Consider the following 22,912-nt stretch of genomic DNA (forward strand, 5'->3'; position numbering starts at 1 on the left):
ATCCTTTGTATTTCTGTGGTGTCCATTGTACCTTCTCCTTTTTCATTTCTAATTTTATTGATTTGAGTCCTCTCCCTTTTTTTCTTGATGAGTCTGGCTCAGGGTTTATCGATTTTGTTTATTTTCTCAAAGAACCAGCTTTTAGTTTCAGTGATCTTTGCTCTTGTTTTCTTCATCTCTATTTCATTTATTTCTGCTCTGATCTTTATGGCTTCTTTCCTTCTACTACCTTTGGGTTTTGTTTGTTCTTCTTTCTCTAGTTCCTTTAGGTGTTTATTTGAGATTTTTCTTGTTTCTTGAGGTAAAATTGTATTGCTATAAACTTCCCTCATAGAACTGCTTTTGCTGCATCCCATAGGTTTTGGATTGTCATATTTTCGTTGTTATTTGTCTCTAGGTATTTTTTGATTTCCTATTTGATTTCTTCAGGGATCCATCAGTTATTTAGTAACATATTGTTTAGACTCTATGTCTTTGTGTTTTGCCTTTGAGTGATGCCCTCATTGGGCTCGGTCCTCTCAGGAGGCTGCAAAGAGAGGAAAAGTTTTCTTTTTGTAGTAGAGTCCTTAAACTACTTAGGAAGAGGCAAAAAACCTTCATCACCAATCTTAAACTCCATGAAGGCAGGACCTGTACACATAGCAGGCATTTGATAAATATTTGTTCATTCCATCAATCCGTGCGTTTACAAAAACAGAGGTAGTGTCTAGGGCAATTCATTCAGGAGAGAATACTGGCAGGTGCTTAAGCAGGGACTGCAAATCCAAATGGCCGGGCAGGTATCAGAAAGGAGTGAGGTGACTCATGGGATTAAAAAAAAGGCAGCTGTTGGGCTGGGGTCAGGTCACAGTTCAGAAGCACAAAAGCATGTTTAGATATTTTCACTCCCACTATCCTCACATCCACCCTCTTCACGGAAGTGCAGCAAAGTCACACAACTAATAGAGGAGTTGGGATTCAGACCTTGATAGTATAACTTCATGATGAGCACCGCTCTCTCCCAGCTGTGGATTATGTATGCGCAAGCGTGGAGGTGAATGCAGGTAAGGGAAACATCCTGGTGGAATGGAGTTCTCCCAAGAGAAGGAAAGTCTCATCGTGTGTTGTGAACAGTTAGGAATTAGAGGGTGCTTGGATGTCACAGCAGTCTGTGAGTTTTATGTTTTGTTTTGTTTTGTGGCCGCGCCACGCGGCTTGCGAGATCTTAGTTCCACAACCAGGGATTGAACCTGCGCCCTCGGCAGTGAAAGCTCCAAGTCCTAATCCCTGGACTGCCGGGGAATTCCCCAGTGGCATGTGATTTCTGAATGGTAGAAATATTACACACCATCTGCCAGAGGGGATGTGCGATGACGTCTTCATTCTTTGCTTTCCATCTCGAAGGTTTCTGTAAATAACCTCTAAGCAGGGGTCCTTTCCATGAGAAGGGAATGACATCAACCCAACCAACAAGCACATCTTTATGACGCTCTTCTGACACTGGTAATTGATTTGCTCTAAGCCTTCTGTGCTGTCACTCGGGGCCTTTCTTATGGTCAGTGGCACACGTTTGCAGAGAACTTTGATCCATCCTCCTCTAGCCCCGGCCCTTAAAGGCACCAGGAAGGAGGAGCCAGGAAGCTCAGGGGTTATGAGCTTATTGCTGATTTTATACTCCCTCGTCACCAAGAAGAAATTTACTGAGTCCATCAGGGTTAGAGCAGAGTTTCTCGACCTTGGCACTACTACAGTGGTGGGGCTTGCTGTTCACTGAGGATATTTATAGCATCCTGGCCTCTACCCACCAGATGCCAGTAGCAGCCTCGTCATGTATGACGAACAATGTCTCCCTCCAAACACTGCCAGGTGGTCCCGGGAGACTGCAGGGTAGCATCACCCCTGGCTAAGAACCACAGGCTTAGAGATGCAAACACGCACAAGGACACATGTGCACATGCTCACCCACAGTGTATATAGTCACCTTGACAGGGGGACTTCTTTTTGTGTTGCTTTTTGTTGTTGTTTTCCTATTGTAGTATTTTGTTTCTTGTTTTTTTCCTTCACTTCGTTTCTGTTGGTTGGTTGCTTTTTTTTTTTTTTTTTTTTTTTTTGCTGTACGCGGACCTCTAACTGCTGTGGCCTCTCCCGTTGCAGAGCACAGGCTCCGGACGCACAGGCCCAGCGGCCACGGCTCACGGGCCCAGCAGCTCCGCGGCATGTGGGATCCTCCCGGAACGGGGCACGAACCTGTGTCCCCTGCATCAGCAGGCAGACTCCCAACCACTGCGCCACCAGGGAAGCCCTGGTTGGTTGCTTTTTAATCTGAAGAAGAACCTTTGCTTCAATCTTGACTCTAATTTTTCAAGTTGGTCCATTTCACAAAACCTTTTCAAAGAGTTGATTGTAACTGCTAATGCTATGGACCACCGCCGTGTGCTTGTCAGTCTGCTATGCATTTTACATGAGCTTTTTAAAAATTGAATCATCAAAATAACAGGGCAATCCTGTTACATCCATCTTGCGGATGAGGAAATTGAAACACAGGCCGGTTAAGTCACTGGACCCAGGTTGCACTGATTTTGAGTGACAGAGTTGGGATTCTGATCCAGGCTGTCTGCTGCCCTCATTTGCCTTCTTGTCTAAGATGCTATATTGCCCTCCCCTTTGGGGTGAAATCTCCAACATCACTAATGTGTGCTCCTTCAGTTCCTGATCTCAGAATATCGACAAACGTGGTAAAATCTGAGCTACAAGTCACAATCACAGTCACGCGCTTTGAAATCCCGTGTGGTGTGCAGTTTATGGAAACGTTGGTTTCGTCGCTGACACTGATTGTACACACATATCTTTCTCTTGTCACCACCAGAGTGTCTGTACGTGTTCCCCTGCCAGTGGAACTACCGTCCTGATCACTGCATGTACGGAAGCAATTGCAGAGCGGCCGAGCGGGAAGGCGTGTCTGTCCTGCATGGGAACCGAGGCGTCTACCATGATGAGAAGCAGCCAACTTTCAAAGCGCTCTATGAAGCAATCCGAGATGTAAGTGTGTTCTCACCCCCCATTCAGCAGACATGTACTTAGCAGCATGAAGCAGTGCAGGTGCTGTGGTCACCCGTCCCTTTGAAGGCCAAATAATTCCCAGAAGCATTGAGTTCTACTGCTTTTCCCCAACCTCACTCACGCTACGTCACTCCATCCACTTGCCACCTGGTACCATACTTTGTCCACTCTTGACTTAATATTTCCAAGAAAGTCACTCATTTCTTTTTCTCTGAAATAAATTCGCTGAAGGAGGAAGTGTCCTATCAGACAGAGAAACCCTTGGTAACTGACTACACTGCTGAACTGAACGAATAAGCATTTTCAGAACTCTAATGGAAAACTCATGAATTCATAAAAGTGCTAACAAAAGATCAAGATGAAAACAAAAATTAATTACATGGGACTGAGTGAACTGATGAGGATGATTATAATTTTGGTGACTTTCTGTTTGAATTAAAAAAAAAAATCCCCCCCAAAAAAGAAGAGAACAGTAAGCAAAAAAAAAAAAAAGAAAGAGAAACTCTGTGCTATTTGCCGTAATAAAGGGTCAGAGGTTAGGATATAGGTAATACAATAAAAATAAAATATTATGCAGCTCAAGCTAAGTGTGTTGCCTGGTTGCCAGCTCCACCCTATTGACCAAGCAGGTGTCGAGGTGGTCATTTAGGACAGCGGTCCCCAACCTTTTTGGCACCAGGGACGCATTACAAGGAAGATGATTTTTCCACGGATTGGGTGGGAGGCTGGGAGGGCGTGGGGGATGGTTCAGGCGGTAATGCCAGCGACGGGGAGCGGCACATGAAGCTTCGCTTGCTTGCCCACCGCTCACCTCCTGCTGTGCAGCCCGGCTCCTAACAGGCCGCGGACCGGTACCAGTCCAAGGACCAGGAGTTGGGGACTCCTGAGTTAGGACCAGGAGCCAAACCAAAGTGACAATCAAGTCTTTATTTATGGACTGCCACAGTGCGAGCAAGAGGCAAGAAGAGGCACCAGCTCTCGGTGGTCCATTTTTATCCACCAAAGGATGCTGGCTGAGGGTCAAGTGGCTGCAGCACGGAGGCAGGAATATCTCCTGAATAAAAGGCTTTTGCATCTTTACGGGCCCAGGAATCTTGGGGAAGAGGAGAGGGAAGGAAGAGGGGAGGAGGAGAAAGGTACCCCCCCACACACCTCCCAAAGGAGGCCTCCACATGGAGGTGCTTGGGGCAGGGATGCAAACATGCGTATAAGCCAGGGTGGCTCATACACACAAAGAAAACTGCAGCTCGCTGCCATGCACCAAGTCTGGGAGGACAGCTTTCCCCCGAGACATGCCAGACAGCCTTGTAATTGCCTCTGGCTGAGTGTGAAGATCACACCAACTATTCTGGCCTGGAGCTGAGGCGCCCCCTCTTACTCCCTTGAAGAGGTTGATTTTAGCAGGAGCAGTTAAGACCTATGTGAACTATCTTCTTGCAGTAACTGGGAAGGTCGAAAGGACCTTGCTTTGTGGTTCACCACCTAATATCACGTCAAGTACTGCCTGCTGGTACCTGCATCCCTCACTTTGGGAAACACTGCTTTCCACATTGCCTTTCACCTTGAAGTTGGTGGGGCAGAACCAGCAACAGCTACTTTCAGAGATTTCCCTTTTGAAACTTTCATTCCAAAACGTAGAGTGTAGGGGTCGGCCAACTTGGGCCAAATATTGGGCCAAATCTGGCCCGTTTTTGTAAGACATGTGGGGTAAGAATGGTTTCTTAAATAGTTGGGAAAAAAATGAACAGAAGAATATTTCGTAACACAGTTTTATGAACTGTGTAACTGTGTAACAAAGTTTTATGAAATTCAAATTTCTCTGTTCATATAGTCTTATCGGGACACAGCAACAACTGTTCATGTTACGTATTGTCTGTGGCCACCGATATGCTACAAAGGCAAAGATGAGTAGCTGTGACAGACTGTACGGCCCACAGAGTCTGAAATATTTACTATCTAGCCCTTTACCGAAAAAATTTGCCAACCCCTGACAGAAGGCATGTAGATTTTATTAGAGGGTTTTTTCCTTGGGGATCTGGGAACCCTCATGATTCATGAAAAGGATTGGGCAGGAGTGAGGTGAGGGTGAATCCTGCAACACCGTAATGCATTTTTGCACGTATGAAAGTATGCATTTTGCTAAGGAGAATCCCAGAGAATTCCAATTCTGGAATCCCCAGAATTGTCTTCTGTGGAGGGAAAGAATTTCACGTGCCAATAAACTAACACCTCTTTTTTCTCCTGGGATTCCTGCTGTTGTTTCTCCAAAGCCAGGTGATTTAATTACACAGAAAATTTGTTCTGTACTTAGTGATATCACATTTAGATATTCAAACACTGACTCCAGGTGCACATCCATTCAGGAGTACAAATGGAAGGTCCATAAGAATGCAGCAGACGTGGATATCAGAGCCATGCCCCAGGTTGTTCTGTACTCTGTCAGCCCTGGCCTGGGATTGAGCAACTATGGTTCTAGAGTTACAATCGGTCTTGTTTGTTTTCTGGGTGGATCAGAAAGAGGGCCAAATAACTGTTTCATAAATGATTCTGCATAATACACTCACTGATTTTCCTCAGTTGGGACTAAAAAGACAATTTTCGTTCACGCATTTCAATCAGGACAGTCACTAACCCCATCCTGAAATTCAAGTAAATATAGACAGACTTCATCATAAAAGACCTATTTCTCCACTTGCCACTGTGCACCCCAGTGCAGTGGAGTCAGGGCTTGGCTTTAGGCATCGACAGACCTGAGTTCAGGTCCCAATTTTGTCCCTTTCTGGTGATTAGTCATTAACTCTGTGCTCTTGACTTACTGAGCCTCAGTTTCCTCATCTGTGAAATGGGGATAATAATATTATCTACCTCATAAAACGTGTTGTGAGAATTCAACAAAATGATTGTTTTTACACTTTTAGTACAGCACCCGACATAGAGTTGTTCTCAATAATTAGAAGTTTCACACTCTTTTCTTTTCTTATCTTGTCCACATTTTCTCACTTGCTCTCTCCCTTCCCCTCTATAAATACTTTTCCTCTCTCTCTCTTTCGCTGTATGTCTCTTTCTTCCTTCCTCTCTCTCTGAAAATATTCCTCCTGTCCCTCCCTCTTCCTTCTCTTCCCTCCCCTTCTCTCTCTCTCTCTCTCCCTCTCACACACACACACAAACACACATACTCACATACCCTAACTCTGTGTGTATGTTTGTGTGAAGGGTAAGTGTGATCTTCCCCCATCATGACCCAAGGAAAATTATATATGAGGCAGACATTCTGCCAGTAATTCTTTCAACAATCATCTCTGAAGAGCCTATTTTATGCAGGAACAATTCTAGGTTCTGGGAACTTAGAAGTCAACAAGACTGACAAAGCCCGCTCCTCATGAAACGTATATTTTGGGTGAGGAAGCCAGACAGTACTCACATAAATGAAGAAATCAATAAAACTCTTACCAGATAGTGGAAGGTTAAAGCAGGGTGCTGGGCATCCAGGATGGGCATCCAGGATGGAGAGGAAGGTTCACAAGCTCGGGTCCTCAGGGAGGCTTCTGCCAGCCTGAGCCTTGATCCCTGGGACAATCTGGGGAGAGATCCTGCCAAGTAGAAGAAATAACCTGGGAAAAGTCCCTGAGTCAGGAGTAAGTTTGTGTGCCCACCGACAGGGAAGAGGCCACAGTAACCAGAATGAACAGAAAAGGTAAGCGAGGAGGAGATGAGCAGGGAGAGTTCCGGGTCACATTGAACCTTTGGGGACAGGAGAGGGGTTGGAATCTTACTCTAATTGCAGCGGGAAGCCCCTGCAGGAAAACGACGTGCTCTGATTTATGCTTTAAAAATATCTCCGTGGTAACTTGGTGCAGGGGGTGCAAGAGTGAAAACAAAAAGGCTATCTATGAGACTTACTGCAGCCTTCCAGGTGAGAGATGGGGCTGGCGTGCACTTGGGTGGTGTTGGGAAGATGAGAGGCTGGACTCGGGATGTGCTGTAGAGGTAGAGTTTACGGTACTTGCTGTTGCACCAGGTGAAGGATGTGGGGGAAAGAGAGGAATCAAGCAGGGCTCCACGGTTTTGACCTATTCTGTTCCTGTCACTGGGGATACAGTGATGAAAAGGAGTTTATCAATGGTCTAAATTGTGCTGTGAAAGAAAAAGTGTTCCAAGCATGGTCTCGGACAGAACCCTTTTTTTGCATTACATAATGTGTAATCTCCTTCTGGGAAGAAATTCACATTTCTGATAAACATGCTTAAGCAATATTTCTGATGAACTTTAAGGGATTAAGACTTGTTCTAGGAAACTAGACACCCACCCACTCTGCTGTCAGGCAATAGTATCTGACTTTTCATCATTCTTATTTCCCTTTTGCTTTTTTCTCTAGTCTTTTTGTTTAGAATGTCCTTGCCAACAATGAATCTTTGACTTGACCTACTAGAGGCCTTTTCCCTTTCGACAAGACTGTGATAAAACTTTGACTCTTGTTCATAATTAGGTGGTCTGAAAGATTTATTTTGGGAAATACAGACATATTCCATAGGAAAACAAGATAATTTCTTTTTAAAGTCCAATATTAAGTGGGAAAAAACCGACAACCAATATTTGGTACCTGAATTACTAAAATAAAGTTCACTGATGATACATTTCACTAGTAGTTGTTAAACTCTGAACTTCGTGAGATTACCATAGTTCCTTCATTAAGATTGCTACAAAGGCAAGATATATGAACAATTCAGTGTTGGTTTTTTTTTTTTTTTTTTTGCGGTACGCGGCCCTCTCACCGCTGTGGCCTCTCCCGTTGTGGAGCACAGGCTCCGGACGCGCAGGCTCAGCGGCCATGGCTCACAGTCCCAGCCGCTCCGCGGCATGTGGGATCTTCCCGGACCGGGGCACGAACCCGTGTCCCCTGCATCGGCAGGTGGACTCTCAACCACTGCGCCACCAGGGAAGCCCCAATTCAGTGTTTTATTGTAGTAGATTTCAAGTATCTACTTGAGTCTTTTTAAAAAATTTTATTGAAGTATAGTTGATTTATAATGTTGTGTTAATTTCTTCTGTACACCAAAGTAACTCAGTTATACATATATGTATTCTTTTTCATATTCTTTTCCATTATGGGGTTTGTCACAGGATATTGAACATAGTTTCCCGCGCTATACAGTAGGACCTTTTTGTTTATACTTGAGTCTTGCTTCTACTCAGCAAGAGCATGCTATAGAATATCCTGTCCTGGGAAATATACTTCACTCAGATTTTAAGAGCTTTTAAAACCCAAATAAATCATCTTTTTTTTTTTTTTTTTTTTTAAGAGGTAAAGAAACAGGCCCCAAAAGGGTAAGTGATTGCCTGGGGTTGCACAGGACTGAATCAGGATTTGAACCTCGGTCCTCGGAGGTCCCTTCCTCTGTATCTAAAAACGTACCAAGCTGTGCCTGCATGTTTATATTAATTCCCTGTGTCATTTCTCAGTAAGTTATTTGCGTGTTAAATGGCATTTCAGTAACTAAAATACACTTTTCTTTTTTTTTATTTTTAACTCATCTTTCAGTTTCCCTTTCAAGACAATCTCTTTCAATCCATGTATTACCCTCTTCAGCTGAAGTTTTTGGAGACTGTGCACACTTTATGTGGACGAATCCCACAAGTTTTTCTGAAGCAAATTGAGAAAACCATGAAAAGGGCTTATGAGAAACATGTCATCATCCATGTTGGCCCGAACCAGAGGCGCTGAGTATTTCCCATTGTCTCGAGTCAATTAGGCATCTCATGAACGAGGAAATACTCATCTGCAAGCTGCCTGGATCTCTTTTATGTGAATATTTCATGGTGCTCTATGACAACTAAGTTTAAAAAGACTTGTTAAATGTTGCTAAATCAGTTGCCCCTAAATGGAAATACGCTTTAATTTTTTTCTAAAGTGCTATTTATCTCTCTGTTTTTTTTAAAAAAATGATATTTTTGCTCACTTAACACTGTTGAAGTAGGTCGAGCTAGCTGTGAAAAGGAACTCTTGTGAGCCTTCTGATTCCCAAGTGTCTGAGGCAATGTCAGTGGCATCTAATGTGGCACATTTTATCCACTTCTCTTGAGACTCTCTCTATGCAATGGGTTCGCCCCACCCCTTGTTATAAAAGTGATACATGCTTGTTGTAAAACAAATTTTTAAAACTTATAGAGAATATATAGGTCATTGGACCAAAATCAAGATGAGATTAGCCATAATCCTATTAACCAGGGAAAAAGATTTTTATTTTAGTGTAGTCCCTTCTAGACTTTTTTTCCCTACTTTTATATTTACTTGCGGTTGTCTTTTCCATCGTATAAACATGTATCTAAAACAGGTAGTCTAAGTGAAAGTGGGACCCTATGCTGAGATTTTTATGTAGGAGACTAAAAATTTAGACAAAAGGATGATGCCTGCAACCCTTTATTTAAAACACGTCTGGGACAGAGATCAGGGTTAGGAGACCGACCACCTGAGACGAGATTAAGGGAGCACAAGCCCTGCTCACACCCTAATCTTGTCAGAGGTCCCACCTCACCATTGTTATAAAACCCCTCATCAAATCCTCTGGGGTGGGGACACATAGTTTTTCAAGGCAGGAGTCTGCTGTATCCCCCCTTTGCCTGGCAAAGCAATAAAGCTATCCTTTTCTACTTCAAAAAAATACATCGGGGAGAAGCATTCGGATTTTAGCTAATTGGGCAGTGATAAAGGATGAAGCATATCTGGGGCTGTTTTTTAAGAAAAATTGTTCAGATTTTTCCAAATAGTAAGACATGTCTATGCAGCCACAGCTTCTGAAAGGAAATTCAGTAATTGTGTTAAACCTAAACGGTCTATTTAGCAGAGATGTGATTTTGTGCTGACCCAGAGACAAAAGCATTTTATCTCTTACTTCGGTAGGTGTGGCCTTCTCTCTTTAAACTCTTGGGCAATACGTGGAAATTAAAGGCCGACTTGGAATGTAATGTGTACAAATAAATAGTTCAGTGGATTCCACTGGCCAGAAAATTCATCTTCCCACCAGCCTTAGAAAGGTCTCTCAAATTTTTTTTTTCTTCTCGAGGGTGTTCTGGCTGTTAGCCAAGGTGTGTCTTATCACCTAGCTACAGTAGAGGAAGTTCGGTATTCTCTCCCCAAAGGAATCAAAGTTAATCCCTAGTTGCTCCTGTAGCTGCTATTAGCATAAGGGCATTTTGCATAATGCTTTATTTATCTCAAAAAACGTGTGCTTAAATGATCTCCTTGATGTTTGCAACAACTTAGTGAACTTAGTAGGGGCCTGTATCATCTCCACTGGGCAAATAAGGAAATTGTAATACAAAGAAACAAATATATTCCATATAATTACTGTTCTGTAAGGCACACAGATGTGTATAGGATACATCCCGTTTCACAGAGAAATTTTTGAAAACAAAAATATGAAATATTTTTCATCACATATAGACAATGATCTGAAAGTATAAAATGAAAATTTTTGTTTTGGTAATGCAAATATGGTATCCGACAGATTGGAATCCCGTAGGATATCATAGGTTCTATAACAGCAGAAAAGGTCTTACCCTGAAAAAAATATATGCAAGTCTCAGCACTACCGAAGAATATATAGGTATCAGTCAATGTTAGTATGCAGCACCATTATGGTAGTAACAAATTTAAATCTAAAATGGCTGAGTAATAACCCATACTTTCCTTTTGATAAGTTGGGTGACCTGTGGTTTGTTATTTTTGTTAAGGGAAATTACCATTATGATGTGAAACTCTTATCTTTGCTGTTGTATTTTATGTTTCCTCATTTTACCACTGAAGGTGACATCGTTCATTATTTGATTTCTAAAGCATGTGGGGGGAATTTCGGGATTGTGTTTTGGACGGGGAAAATGCATTCTGTATCCCACAAATAGGATTTTGGTGAAAGAGCCAGGATGTGGAGATGATTCCCTGACTTCCATTCCAGTTTTCTTTCTCCTTGTTCAGCACAGCCAGCAAACCCCACAGATGTCACTCAGATTTGCTGGTGGCTCACAGACCTAAAGAAGTTCCTTTCCTCCTTTGGCAAGTCCCACAAAAAATCTGCAGATAAAGACATGGCATACAGCAATTCCTTTTCTTTTATGAGAGTCGGGTTTACCCACAACTCTCAATTGTGGGTTCTAGTCTGAAGATGCACAATAGGATTTCCAGCAAAGGTCAGTGATAGAACTCTAGAACATTCTAGAATGATGCATTATGAGACTGTGAAGCCTTAGAATTTGGTGTGGTTTTCTGCCTGGGAATTCCTTTGCTGTATCCTGAAATGTTAGGTGAGTTCGGTGGAGAATTTAGAAAAACTCTGATCTTCTAATCCCCATGCCAAAAAGTGCTAATTATTTCTTATAGTTAGGACGTTGCCATGAGGCAGTATTTTCTCTGCCTGTGATAATTTCCAGAAAGCTACGACATTAGCGCCTTTGAAATATGATAACCACAATTTGAATTCAGTGGACTCCTGAAACATGCAGTCTGTGGTCTGAAGTTTGCCAAAGGTTACATTGCCCCCTTTGGCATATCGAATCTGTGGGATGACCATGAGATGGGGTCTCTTCTGTCCTCCTATCTTCTCCTGTCCTCTCCTTGTTTCCTTTAAAATTCTGTTTAAGGCATGACTACAGAGTTCCACTGGAGAAGAAAGAACACTTTCTAATAGCAAAGTGTAGTTTTTTTTTGGTTTTTTTTTTTTTTGCGGTACGCGGGCCTCTCACTGTTGTGGCCTCTCCCGCTGCGGAGCACAGGCTCCCGAAGCGCAGGCTCAGCGGCCACGGCTCACGGGCCCAGCCACTCCACGGCATGTGGGATCTTCCCGGACCGGGGCACGAACCCACGTCCCCTGCATCGGCAGGCGGACTCCCAACCACTGCGCCACCAGGGAAGCCCAAAGTGTAGTATTTTTGTGTGCATGGTTATTAGAACTTTCAATAGCAGGGTCACTAGAAATGCTGACCATGTTTTTCTTGCTGAGTTTTTCTCTTCCCAATTAAATCTCTGAAATTGTGACTTACATCAGAAATTCCAGTATTTGAAAAATTAACTGGCTAGAAAATCTAAGTTTTCTTTCAACTTCCAAGACAATTTAGCATTTAGGATATATTGCTCCAAGCTTAACTATTTATTTGAAACGTCTATTCCATATTCAGTGTTTCCACTGCAAATTGTTGTGACTTTTACTGAATTTATTATTGAAATGGATATTTATACAGACTTATAGAAGTTTGTGAGTATTTATTTCATTGCAGTTATGGTGTTTATAAAACAAGCAAACTGTACAAAACCTTACTCACAGTCACAAAATAGTGATCCAATAATGGAATAATCACTCCAACCCACCCTGAAGATGCCGCAACATACGTACAGATTTAGGGTTATGTATAAATATTGCCTGATACTGATACAAAAAAGATAAATCGCATGTATTGGATAAACCAAAATGAATATGATTTCATGACTGAATTCAGAAATATGTTGAATGCCATGAGAGTACAAATCATTATATCCTCATTTATTAGTATGGTAAGCAAGCTTTTTTATGTCTTTCTGTTTCTCTCCTACTTTTTCATCTTCCTCTTTTTCATTTTTTCCTTTCCCTTCCTGTCTTTGATGTTAGCTTCTCAGTGGTACCAAGATGCTTGACATTAGTGGCAGAGCCAGAGTACTTGGGGATCCCTGTGCAGGCAGAACTAACTTCTAATCCTAAAATCAGATCTTTATGATGAGAATTTTTCCAAAAATTACAAAAAAAATTTACACAATACGTACACACACACACACACACACACACACACACACACCCTCAAATGTTTTTTAAAGAAAGACCCAGCATCTATTGTGCTCTGTGAACTGAAGAATCATAGATGGTGACACCTTAGGTGATATCATTTCACAATTGCCATGCTGGCGTTTAAAAAGCTGATGAGATTTCTCTGGCAAACAGAGAAATTTTCACAGGTCAGAACTGGAAATATTCTCTTGTGTCTTCAAGATAAAGCACTTTGTTTGTATCACCATATGCATGAACATATAAGAATCAGGTGCAATTTCTGCTTCATCAGTTTTACATGTTTGTGTTGTCACTGAAAAGTGCACCAATTGTTTATAGCTCCCAAGGAGAACCTGAATGCATTTTTTATGTTGGAAAACTTATTTTTTAGTGATTTTTCTTTGGGACAAAATGAGCGTATGAAAGAACACTCCAAAGAAAAGGAATTATTACAGCAAATTAAAAGGAACATAAGTATTATGATTTAATTACTATCTTGTCTTTATAAATGCCATCTCCTGTTTTACTTTTTTTTAATTAAAAGCTTTTAAAAAAGTCTTGTCTTTTGGTGTTATTTGGGAAGTGTGTTACTTTTCTTTTGGAAGATTTCAAGTTTAAGATTTTATAATATGAAATAGTAATATTTAAGTCCTTCCAGCTATTAAAAGAGATATTTGGTTTAGCAAGTAGTTTAGCCTGTTTTAAAAAAATCATTAAAAATCTTCTTTGTTTATAAAATACCACACTATACATTATGTTATTTGGTTGTAAAGGTGTCTGGTGTTTGAGATACAGTGAAGAAAATTTGGAAAATGTGAAATTAGTTCTTGCGTTCTTATATTTTATTTAGCAAAATTGAACCCGACTTGTTAGCTACTAACATAATCAAAAATAACATACCAAGGGTTTTGAGTCTACGTAAAGGTTTTTTCCCCCCAATACCTAGACTCTTAAAAATCAGCACAAGGTATTCTGTTCATCTACTGAGTTTCCTCCTCATATTTTAAAACTTTTTAAAATGCTAAGGTATTTGGATATGGTTTTCTGGAATAACTGGGAACCCACATCAAATTATTTTGTGAGATATGAGTCAGGTACTATATTTAGACAACATTAACTTTAAATCCTAGTTCCACCATTTTCTGCCTACATGTGACCTAGGCAACTGTTTTGACCATCTTTGTGCTTCAGACTTCCCACTTACTAGAACAGGACAAGGATTCCTCATAGATTGTTGTGAGGAATAAACACAAAAACATGGAATTCCAAGATTCTAAAAATTCCTTGTTTGTGGCCCCCTTACCTCCAGTAAATAAATGGCTGATGGATTTCTAAAAGAGTATCATATTGAAAAATTGGCATTTTTATTTATTAGTCTGCCATGGGGTCAGATGTTTACTTACCAGAGGGTCCACATGCTGAAGTTCTGCCTTCCTTCTCTTTTTAGAGGAACATAGGTGGAAAAGTTTGAAAATCTCTGGCTTCAGTAGTTTTACGATTCCCAAAGCTATCCTGTTTCTGTTTGGTTCCTATCACACCCTTTAGCTCTTCATAGCTTATAAGTAGCCCTCCTGTCCTTGATCATGATCTCATAATGTTCCCCCTTCTTCTCCTCCTTCGTGGTTCCCTAAGTCAGTCAGTGTCACCAGTCCACCCCCTGCCTTATCCTAGAAACCTGCTCATTACTTGTTTCGCCCTCTGTCACATTTCACATCACCCTCATCACTAAATCATCACATCCCCATTGACGCACCCCACTCCTGATACCGATTTCTGTACATCTCTTCAAGTTGCAAGTGACAGCACAAACAACTCAAACTAGTACCAAAAAAAAAGAAAAAAGTGTATTGCTTCTACCTCCAGAATATTCACTGAGTCAGTCAGAAATTCCTCTATTTTCACTGTTGTCTCCACTCAAACCATTACTCCCTGGATTCCTCTCCTCTCTGACCTGGATTGTTGTTCTAATGCCTTTCTTATTTCTCTGCATTCAGTCTGGTCCCCTCCAAACCCTAACCCATCCCCACCCTGTGTAAAGCTCCTCAGTGTTTCCCCTTTGCTCCTAGAATAGCGTCCAAAGTTCTCAGGAAGTCCCTGCGTATCTACCTCCTACCCATCTCCCTGGCTTCATTTGAGTTCTTCTTCCTCACTCCGCTAATGTTCACTTATGCTAGTTTGTTTTTCTGTTCCTTTAGGAAGCCGAGCTCTTTCCCATCAGGGGCTTTGCACATGCTTGGAATCAGTTACCCTAGAAATTCACCTGGCAAATTCTACTATCCTTCAGGTATCGATTTAAATATCCTTTCCTTGTGGAAGGCTCCTTGGATCCCCTACATAAAGGCAGTTCTGCCTCTTATATTCCCTCACATAATCCTGGACTTTTTCTTTGCGGTATGTATTATCACAGCAACAATACTTATTTGCGTGAAACTCTGAGTTAATTGACTGCCTTTCCCACTAGATACAAAGTTCTTTGAGGGTACAGTCCTTGCTGTTCTTTTCCCCTGCTCAATGTGCATCACCTAACTCAATGGCTAATACATTTCTGGTGCTCCAGAAGTATTTACTGAAAAGAAGTAAAGTGATTCTGCTGCACCACGAAGGGACCAGTTCCTGTCACTGAAGCTTCGTCACACGCTATACTTACTTTGCGTGTTGTTTCCAAAACCTATTTCTCCTACAAATGTTCAGGGTGCTGGGTTATGATAACGCATTCTCTAAAGTATCATTAACTAAAAGTATATTGATTTAGTTAATTTCTTGGAGATTTATTTACTTGCCCATAAAATGACTTGGTTGGGTCAGACGGTGCTTAAGTTCCTTTCTACCTGAATGTGTTCACATAATCTCTCTTTTATGTCTCTGTTGTGGACATTTGTGGGATTTTGGCTGCCTGGAAACAACCCCACGCCTGGTGCCAATTTCTGTATTAGTTAAAAAATTTTTAAATTGCAAGTGACAGCAAATACAACTCAAATTGATATAGAGGGAGAGAGGGAGAGAGAATGTATTGGCTCATGTAAGTGAAAAATTCAGAAATAGCTCTGGATTCAGAAGCTTAATTGATGTCAAGGGAAATGTGTTACTCTAACAATGCTTTTTTTCATTAATATTTTACTGAAAACCACACATCCTTCTAGGATTCCAGCCATAAAATTTTCATGTCATTTCAATAGAATCATTCCATCTTTGGAAAAATACATTGTCTCTGAGTGCAGCCAAAAAATGGCATCGTCAACTTGGGTCAAAACATCAAGGGGACTTTCCTGGTGGTCCAGTGGGTAAGACTCCAGTCCCAGTGCAGAGCCCCAGGTTATACACCTGGTCGGGGAACTAAATCCCGCATGCGGGCTTCAACTAAGAGTTTGCATGTTGCAGCTAAGAAGTCTGCATGTCACCCGCATGCCACATCTAAAAGGATCCCGCATGCTCCAACGAAGATCTTGAGTGCTGCAACTAAGACCCGGTGCAGCCAAAATAAATAAAATAAATACATAAATAAATATTTTTAAAAATCAAGTTTAAAACTTGATAGCTATTTATCATGGTTCCCCTGATATTCTGCTGTTCTTTGCATGTGCATGGTGATTTAGGAGAAAGTCAACATAAAATTAAGAGGTTGTGTTCAGTTGAGATGAAATTTAGATAAAGTCAAGAACTAATTAGGAAAATAGTTGGTGTATTACATGTTGAAATGTAAGCTTCTTAAGGTTGCTGTCTATTTAAATACCACAGTATGTGGCGTGTAATGGTTGACCAGCACAGCATGCCCTGCCTTATTTCCTTAACACGCATTATTTCCATGCATGCCAGCTTAGAATCTCATTTCCAGCCCCTGTGACTCTCTGCCTGAAGACTCTCCTTTTCCACTGCAGCCTGCTCTACTTGCCTTTGGGCAGGCTGGAAGTGTTGGGAAATTAACACATCTGGAAGTAGCTCTCAACCATTGACTGGCGGGAATTGGTGGATAAATACCCCAGCTCCTTTGCCTCTCAACTCTTAGCTGTCTGTTCGGAGTTCCATCCCAGAATTCTACACTGGGAGCAAGCTCAGACTGCCTGCACTCATAACTTCCTTGATAATATATTCTTTACTGGCTTCCTTCTCTTCTCTGTCTCACTTCCCCACTCTTCTACCAGCCTTTCCTTGGATTTGGGCCCCACTGTACTGAGATCTGTGTTTCATCATCTGCAACTGATAATTATTTTATATGAGTAAAGTAACTGAATTTCAATACTTACGATCTTATTTTACTTATTATGAGAATTCTTCTTCTTCCTTGTCCTCCTCCCTCTCCCCCAGCTTAGATCCCCAAATGCTTTGAATTCTATTATCCATTATTTCCCTTTCTAAGCTATGCATTTTAAATGCATCGTATTTTAGACTAGGATTTTTGTTTTGTTTTCGCATTTATGACTTGTGTTTAGCTAGTCATTAATATTTTTGTACAACTTTGTTAGGGTATAATTGAAATGCAATAAACTACTTATATTTAAAAGGTACAACTTGATTGATTGTAACTTATGTATGCTCCCTTGAAACCATCTTCACAATCAAGATAACAAATAGTTCCATCACCCCTAATAGTCTTTTCATACCCCTTTCAATCCATCCGTTCCTCCACCCCTGTTCCCAGCTAACTGTTGATCTAATTCTTGTTACTATACATGAGTTTGCATGTTCTAGGATTTTACATAAAAGGAATCATACATCATGTACTCTTTTTGCTTGGCTTTTTTCACTCAACATCATTGAGATTCATGCATATTATTGCACGTATCCATAGTTCATTCCTTTTTATTTCATCCTCCTATTGATGGATTTGCTTGTCTCCAGTTTTTGGCTATTACAAGCAAAGCTGTTATGGACATTCTTGAACATGTCTTTCGACATATTTTTCCATTTCTGTTGGGTAAAATATAGGATTGAAATGTCTGAGCTCTATGGTAAATGTATGTTTAACTTTTCAAGAAACTGCTAAACTGTTTTCCAAGTTAGTTGTACCACTTACATTTTCACTAGCCGTTCCTGTTTCTCCACGTGCTTGCCAAGATTATGTGGACAATCTTTTTAATTTTCACCAGTCTACTGAGTATGAAGTGGTATCTCATTGTGGTTTTCAGTTTCATTTTCCTAGTGACTAATGATGTTTAGCATCCTTTCATGTGTTTATTTGACATTCATATGTTTTCACGGGTAAAAAGTCTGTTCAAACCTTTTGTCCATTTTACATTTTTATTATTTATTTATTTATGTATGGCTGCATTGGGTCTTTGTTGCTGTGCGTGGGCTTTCTCCAGTTGCCTTGAGCAGGGGCTACTCTGTTGCGGTGCGCGGGCTTCTCATTGCAGTGGCTTCTCTTGTTGTGGAGCACGGGCTCTAGGCACGTGGGCTTCAGTAGTTGTGGCACACGGGCTTAGTTGCTCTGTGGCATGTGGGATCTTCCCGGACCAAGGATCGAACCCGTGTCCCCTGCATTGGCAGGCGGATTCTTAACCACTGAGCCAGGGAAGCCCCCAAAGCTGTGTGCTTCATACCACAATCAATTTAAAAAGTTACAGCCAGCTTTAAAAAAAAGTAGAATAGCAGCGTGCATGTTAAGGTAAGTATTATTTTATAAAATCGTATGTTAATTTTATGTAATATATCAGTATATGTTTATTGGGTTGCAATATAAAATGAATTTTTTCTACTGGTTTTGGTCAAAAAAGTTTTCATGCTCTTATGTTAGAGATATGTGCAAAGTGTCAGGCAATCCAATGAAAGGAGCAACAAATGTCTAGCAGAGAGATGAGGAACACTCCACACAGAAGGGATAACATTTGAGCAGGGTCTAAAGGGAATGCTTGGGGGAAGGGCATTACAAGGAGAAGGAACAGCATGTGCAAAGGCCAGCAAGTGCACAGTCATGATGAGTTCTAGCAATGATGAGAACTTTTCTGTGCCAAGAGCAAAGAATGCTAGGGGTTGGCCTAGTGCAGAGAGTGGGTGGGCCAAGATGAGGCCAGAGAGTCTGGGAGATATTAGGAAGAACACTTATGGAATACTAGCAAGATTAGCTTTAGTCCCTGGGCCTGTGTTTCTCAAAGTGTGGTCCCAGGGATCACCTTTATTAGAATCACCCTGGACCGTGGTTCTTAAAACATGGTCCCTGAACCAGTAGCATCAATATTACTTGGGAACTTGTTAGAAATGAAGATTCTGGGGGGGGCTTCCTTGGTGCACAGTGGTTAAGAATTCACCTGCCAATGCAGGGGACATGGGTTTGATCCCTGGTCCAGGAAGAGCCCGCGTGCCACGGTGCAACGAAGCCCACGTGCCACAACTACTGAGCCTGCGCTCTAGGGCCCACATGCTGCAACTACTGAGCTCACATGCTGCAACTACTGAAGCCTGCGTGCCTAGAGCCCATGCTCTGCAACAAGAGAAGCCATCGCAATGAGAAGCCCACGCACCGCAATGAAGAGTAGCCCGCGCTCACCGCAGCTAGAGAAAGCCCACACGCAGCACCGAAGACCCAATGCAGACAAAAATAAAAATTAAACAAACAGGGCTTCCCTGGTGGTGCAGTGGTTGAGAATCTGCCTGCCAGTGCAGGGGAGACGGGTTCGAGCCCTGGTCTGAGAAGATCCCACATGCCGTGGAGCAACTGGGCCCGTGAGCCACAACTACTGAGCCTGCGTGTCTGGAGCCTGTGCTCCGCAATGGGAGAGGCCCGTGCACCGCGATGAAGAGTGGCCCCTGCTTACAACTAGAGAAAGCCCTCGCACAGAAACGAAGACCCCACACAGCCCAAAATAAATAAATAAATTTATATTAAAAAAAATTAAACAAAGAAGTGTCAAAGATTCTGGGGCTCCACCCCAGGCCTACTGAATCAGAAACTTTAGAAGTGGGGCCCAGTAATCTGTGTTTTCATAAGCCCTCCAGGTAGTTTTGATGCAGACTGATTTGAGAACCACTGACCTGGGAGTTTGATGAAATGGATATTTCTGGCTCCTACCTCCAGCCTACTAAGTCAGGATCTCTGTGGTAAGGGCCTAGAATGCCCATTTTTATCAAGCTCCCCGAGTAATGCTAACTCACTCTAAACCATGAGAATGACAGTCTAGGTGGTGTGTCATCAGTAATAGATTTTAGGATGCTAGAGGAGATGACAGGAACTGGAAATTCCTGAAAGAAGAGAAGGCACTGGGCACTCCTAGAAAGGAAGATGAGACAAGAAACTATGGTGATTTTGACAAACACACATTGGAGCATGCCATTTCCTTGCTTAAAACATCCTACTTTTTATCACCCTAAAGATGAGAACCAGTCTCGTTAACATGGCTTAGAAGGAATCACAGTTTCCAGCTTCTGGCTTCCTTATCCTTGCTCTGCTCTCCCTCACCCACCATCCTCCCACCCTCCTCCAGTTTCCCTGAACACATCTTTCCCCCTGCTGTCTGAAGCCTCTGCATCTTTAATTTCCTCAGCTCTTTCCCAACATGAATCATTTTCAAGTCTCAACCCAAACATCACCTTTTCAGAGAGATCTCCCCTGACCACCCCACCCGAAGCGGCTTCCCCCACATGGCTTTCATACCATATTATCCTGTATATTTCCTTCTTCTTTTTTTTTTTTTTTTTGCGGTACGTGGGCCTCTCACTGTTGTGGCCTCTCCCGTTGCGGAGCACAGGCTCCGGACGCGCAGGCTCAGCGGCCATGGCTCACGGGCCCAGCCGCTCCGCGGCATGCGGGATCCTCCCGGACCGGGGCACGAACCCGCGTCCCCCGCATCAGCAGGCGGACTCCCAACCACTGCGCCACCAGGGAAGCCCTATTTCCTTCTTAGAACTTACTGCAATCTATAAATCCTGGGCCTTTACTTAGTTGTCTACTTCCTTTACGTTTCTCTGTCCCACTAGACTGTAAGATCCAGGAGACTGTACCTTACTCACCACGGTCTCTACAGACCAGCGTCTGGCATAAAATACACACTCTCAGAATTTCCTGGGCTCAGCTTTATGTTCTAAGTCTGCGACTTTGCTGATCGAGGCTGACTCCTTCCCCGCTTTCCTACTCCACACTTCTGGGTGGTGACACTAACAAAATCTACATATAGTTAGGCCATTGCAGAAGTGGCATAGCTTGTGACAACCCAGAAGACAGATCCCATCAATGTGATTTGTGGTTGTCTGGAAAGTCTTTAGGGACTGAGTTGGAATAAAAGATGAAATTATACTCTTGGCAGAAAAAAAAAAAAAAGGAAAAAATATTCCAACTAACAGATACATCTTGGAAACAAAAAACAACACAGAGGTATTATTTTTCGTACTCATCAGATTGACAAAAATTACTGAGTCCACAAGTGGGTGTACAGTGACATACTTTCGGAAGGTGACAGCTCTGTTTGAGGAAGTTCATAGGCACTGCTGATTAAAAACGTGCCTCTCCAACAATTAGTGTCCTGGAGAAATGGTCATGAGGAGGCTTGCAGTAGCACAGGTAATAATAACAGCATAAAAATGCAATAAAAGATTTGCCAAGTCCTGTGCTTCCCTGGTGGTGCAGTGGTGAAGAATCCGCCTGCCAATGCGGGGGACACAGGTTCGAGCTCTGGTCCGGGAAGATCCCACCTGCCGCGGAGCAACTAAGCTCATGTGCCACAACTACAGAGGCTGCGCTCTAGAGCCCGCGAGCCACAACTACTGAGCCTGCATGCCACAACTACTGAAGCCCACGTGCCTAGAGCCCGTGCTCCGCAACAAGAGAAGCCACTGCCACGAGAAGCTTGTGCACCACAACAGAGTAGCCCCCGCTCGCTGGAACTAGAGAAAAACTGGCGCGCAGCAATGAAGACCCAACGCAGTCAAAAAAAAAAAAAAAAATTGCCAAGTCCTACCCCAGGATCTCTTTTAATCCTCAGTCTTTTATGAGGTGAATACTGTCTATTTTATAAAGGAGGACACTGAGATTTGAATTATACAAGGCCTGGTTTTTAATACAGAAAAACTGGAGTAGTTGTATGTGTGATTCATAGACGACTGGTTGAATAACAATACTCCATCTATACTTCAAAGTACTACACAAAATAAGATTTTAATTAGTATATCTAAAATAAAACAGGAAGATCCCAAGACATATTGTTAAGTAAAAAACCAAAACTCAAACTGCAGAAGAATGCGTTACCTTTTGAGATAAATTTAAGCCAAGAAGAACTACTTCAATAAATGTTTATGCACCAAATATTTATTTATTTATTTATTTTTTATTTTATTTTTTTTTGCGGTATGTGGGCCTCTCACTGTTGTGGCCTCTCCTGTTGCGGAGCACAGGCTCCGGACACACAGGCTCAGCGGCCATGGCTCACGGGCCCAGCCGCTCCGCGGCATGTGGGATCTTCCCGGACCGGGGCACGAACCCGTGTCCCCTGCATTGGCAGGCGGACTCTCAACCACTGCGCCACCAGGGAAGCTCTGCACCAAATATTTACTGAGCCCCTGTGGTGTTACAGACACTGCACAAAGCTTCGAGACACTTGGGACAAACCAGGGAACAAAAGAGTTTTCTGTCCTCAGGGTGTTTATGTTCTAGTGATGCAGAGACATGCAATAAACAAAATTTTAAAAGGAAATTACATAATATGAGATGAGAAGGGCTAGGAGCAAAAGAAATAGGGGCTGGGGAGAGAGGAGCTGGTTGAAGGGTGCAGGGGAAGATGGAGGGCGCCATGGCACTTAGTGTGGCCTGAGTAGGCCTCTGTTGAGAAGGTGGTACTCAAGGGGATGAGAGGGTCACGTGGATATCCCAGGGAAGAGGGATCCAGGCAGAAGGAAGAGCTAGGGCACCATCCTAAGTGGGGAGTGTACTCGCAGGTTAAAAGTACATCATGGAGGTCACAGAGGCCCGAGTGCTTGAAGAAGGGCTGGGGGCAGGGGACGAGGTTGGGGGAGGGAGGGGCAGACTGTGCATAGAGGCCCCAGGGCAAGGACTGTGGCTTTTCCTCTGAGTGGAATGAGGGGATTGGCACATGATCGGATCCTCTTATGAAAAACCCTGGCTGCTGTGTTGAAAATAAATTGTAGGAAGGCGAGGACAGAAG

At 42.5% G+C, this 22,912-nt stretch overlaps 1 protein-coding gene across 1 annotated transcript in view; it reads left to right on the plus strand.

Annotated features, from left to right (window-relative positions):
• The window catches only part of PPP4R2 (protein phosphatase 4 regulatory subunit 2), a 154,261-nt gene that overhangs the window by 71,225 nt on the left and 60,124 nt on the right, over positions 1-22,912 (plus strand). The window contains exons 4-5 of the mRNA XM_060022919.1: positions 2,846-3,018; positions 15,023-15,111. Coding sequence (XP_059878902.1) covers positions 2,846-3,018; positions 15,023-15,111 — 262 coding nt within the window. The remainder of the gene's footprint in view (positions 1-2,845; positions 3,019-15,022; positions 15,112-22,912) is intronic.

This window comes from Delphinus delphis, chromosome 10 (genome assembly GCF_949987515.2).
Source record: "Delphinus delphis chromosome 10, mDelDel1.2, whole genome shotgun sequence".
Lineage (NCBI taxonomy): Eukaryota > Metazoa > Chordata > Mammalia > Artiodactyla > Delphinidae > Delphinus > Delphinus delphis.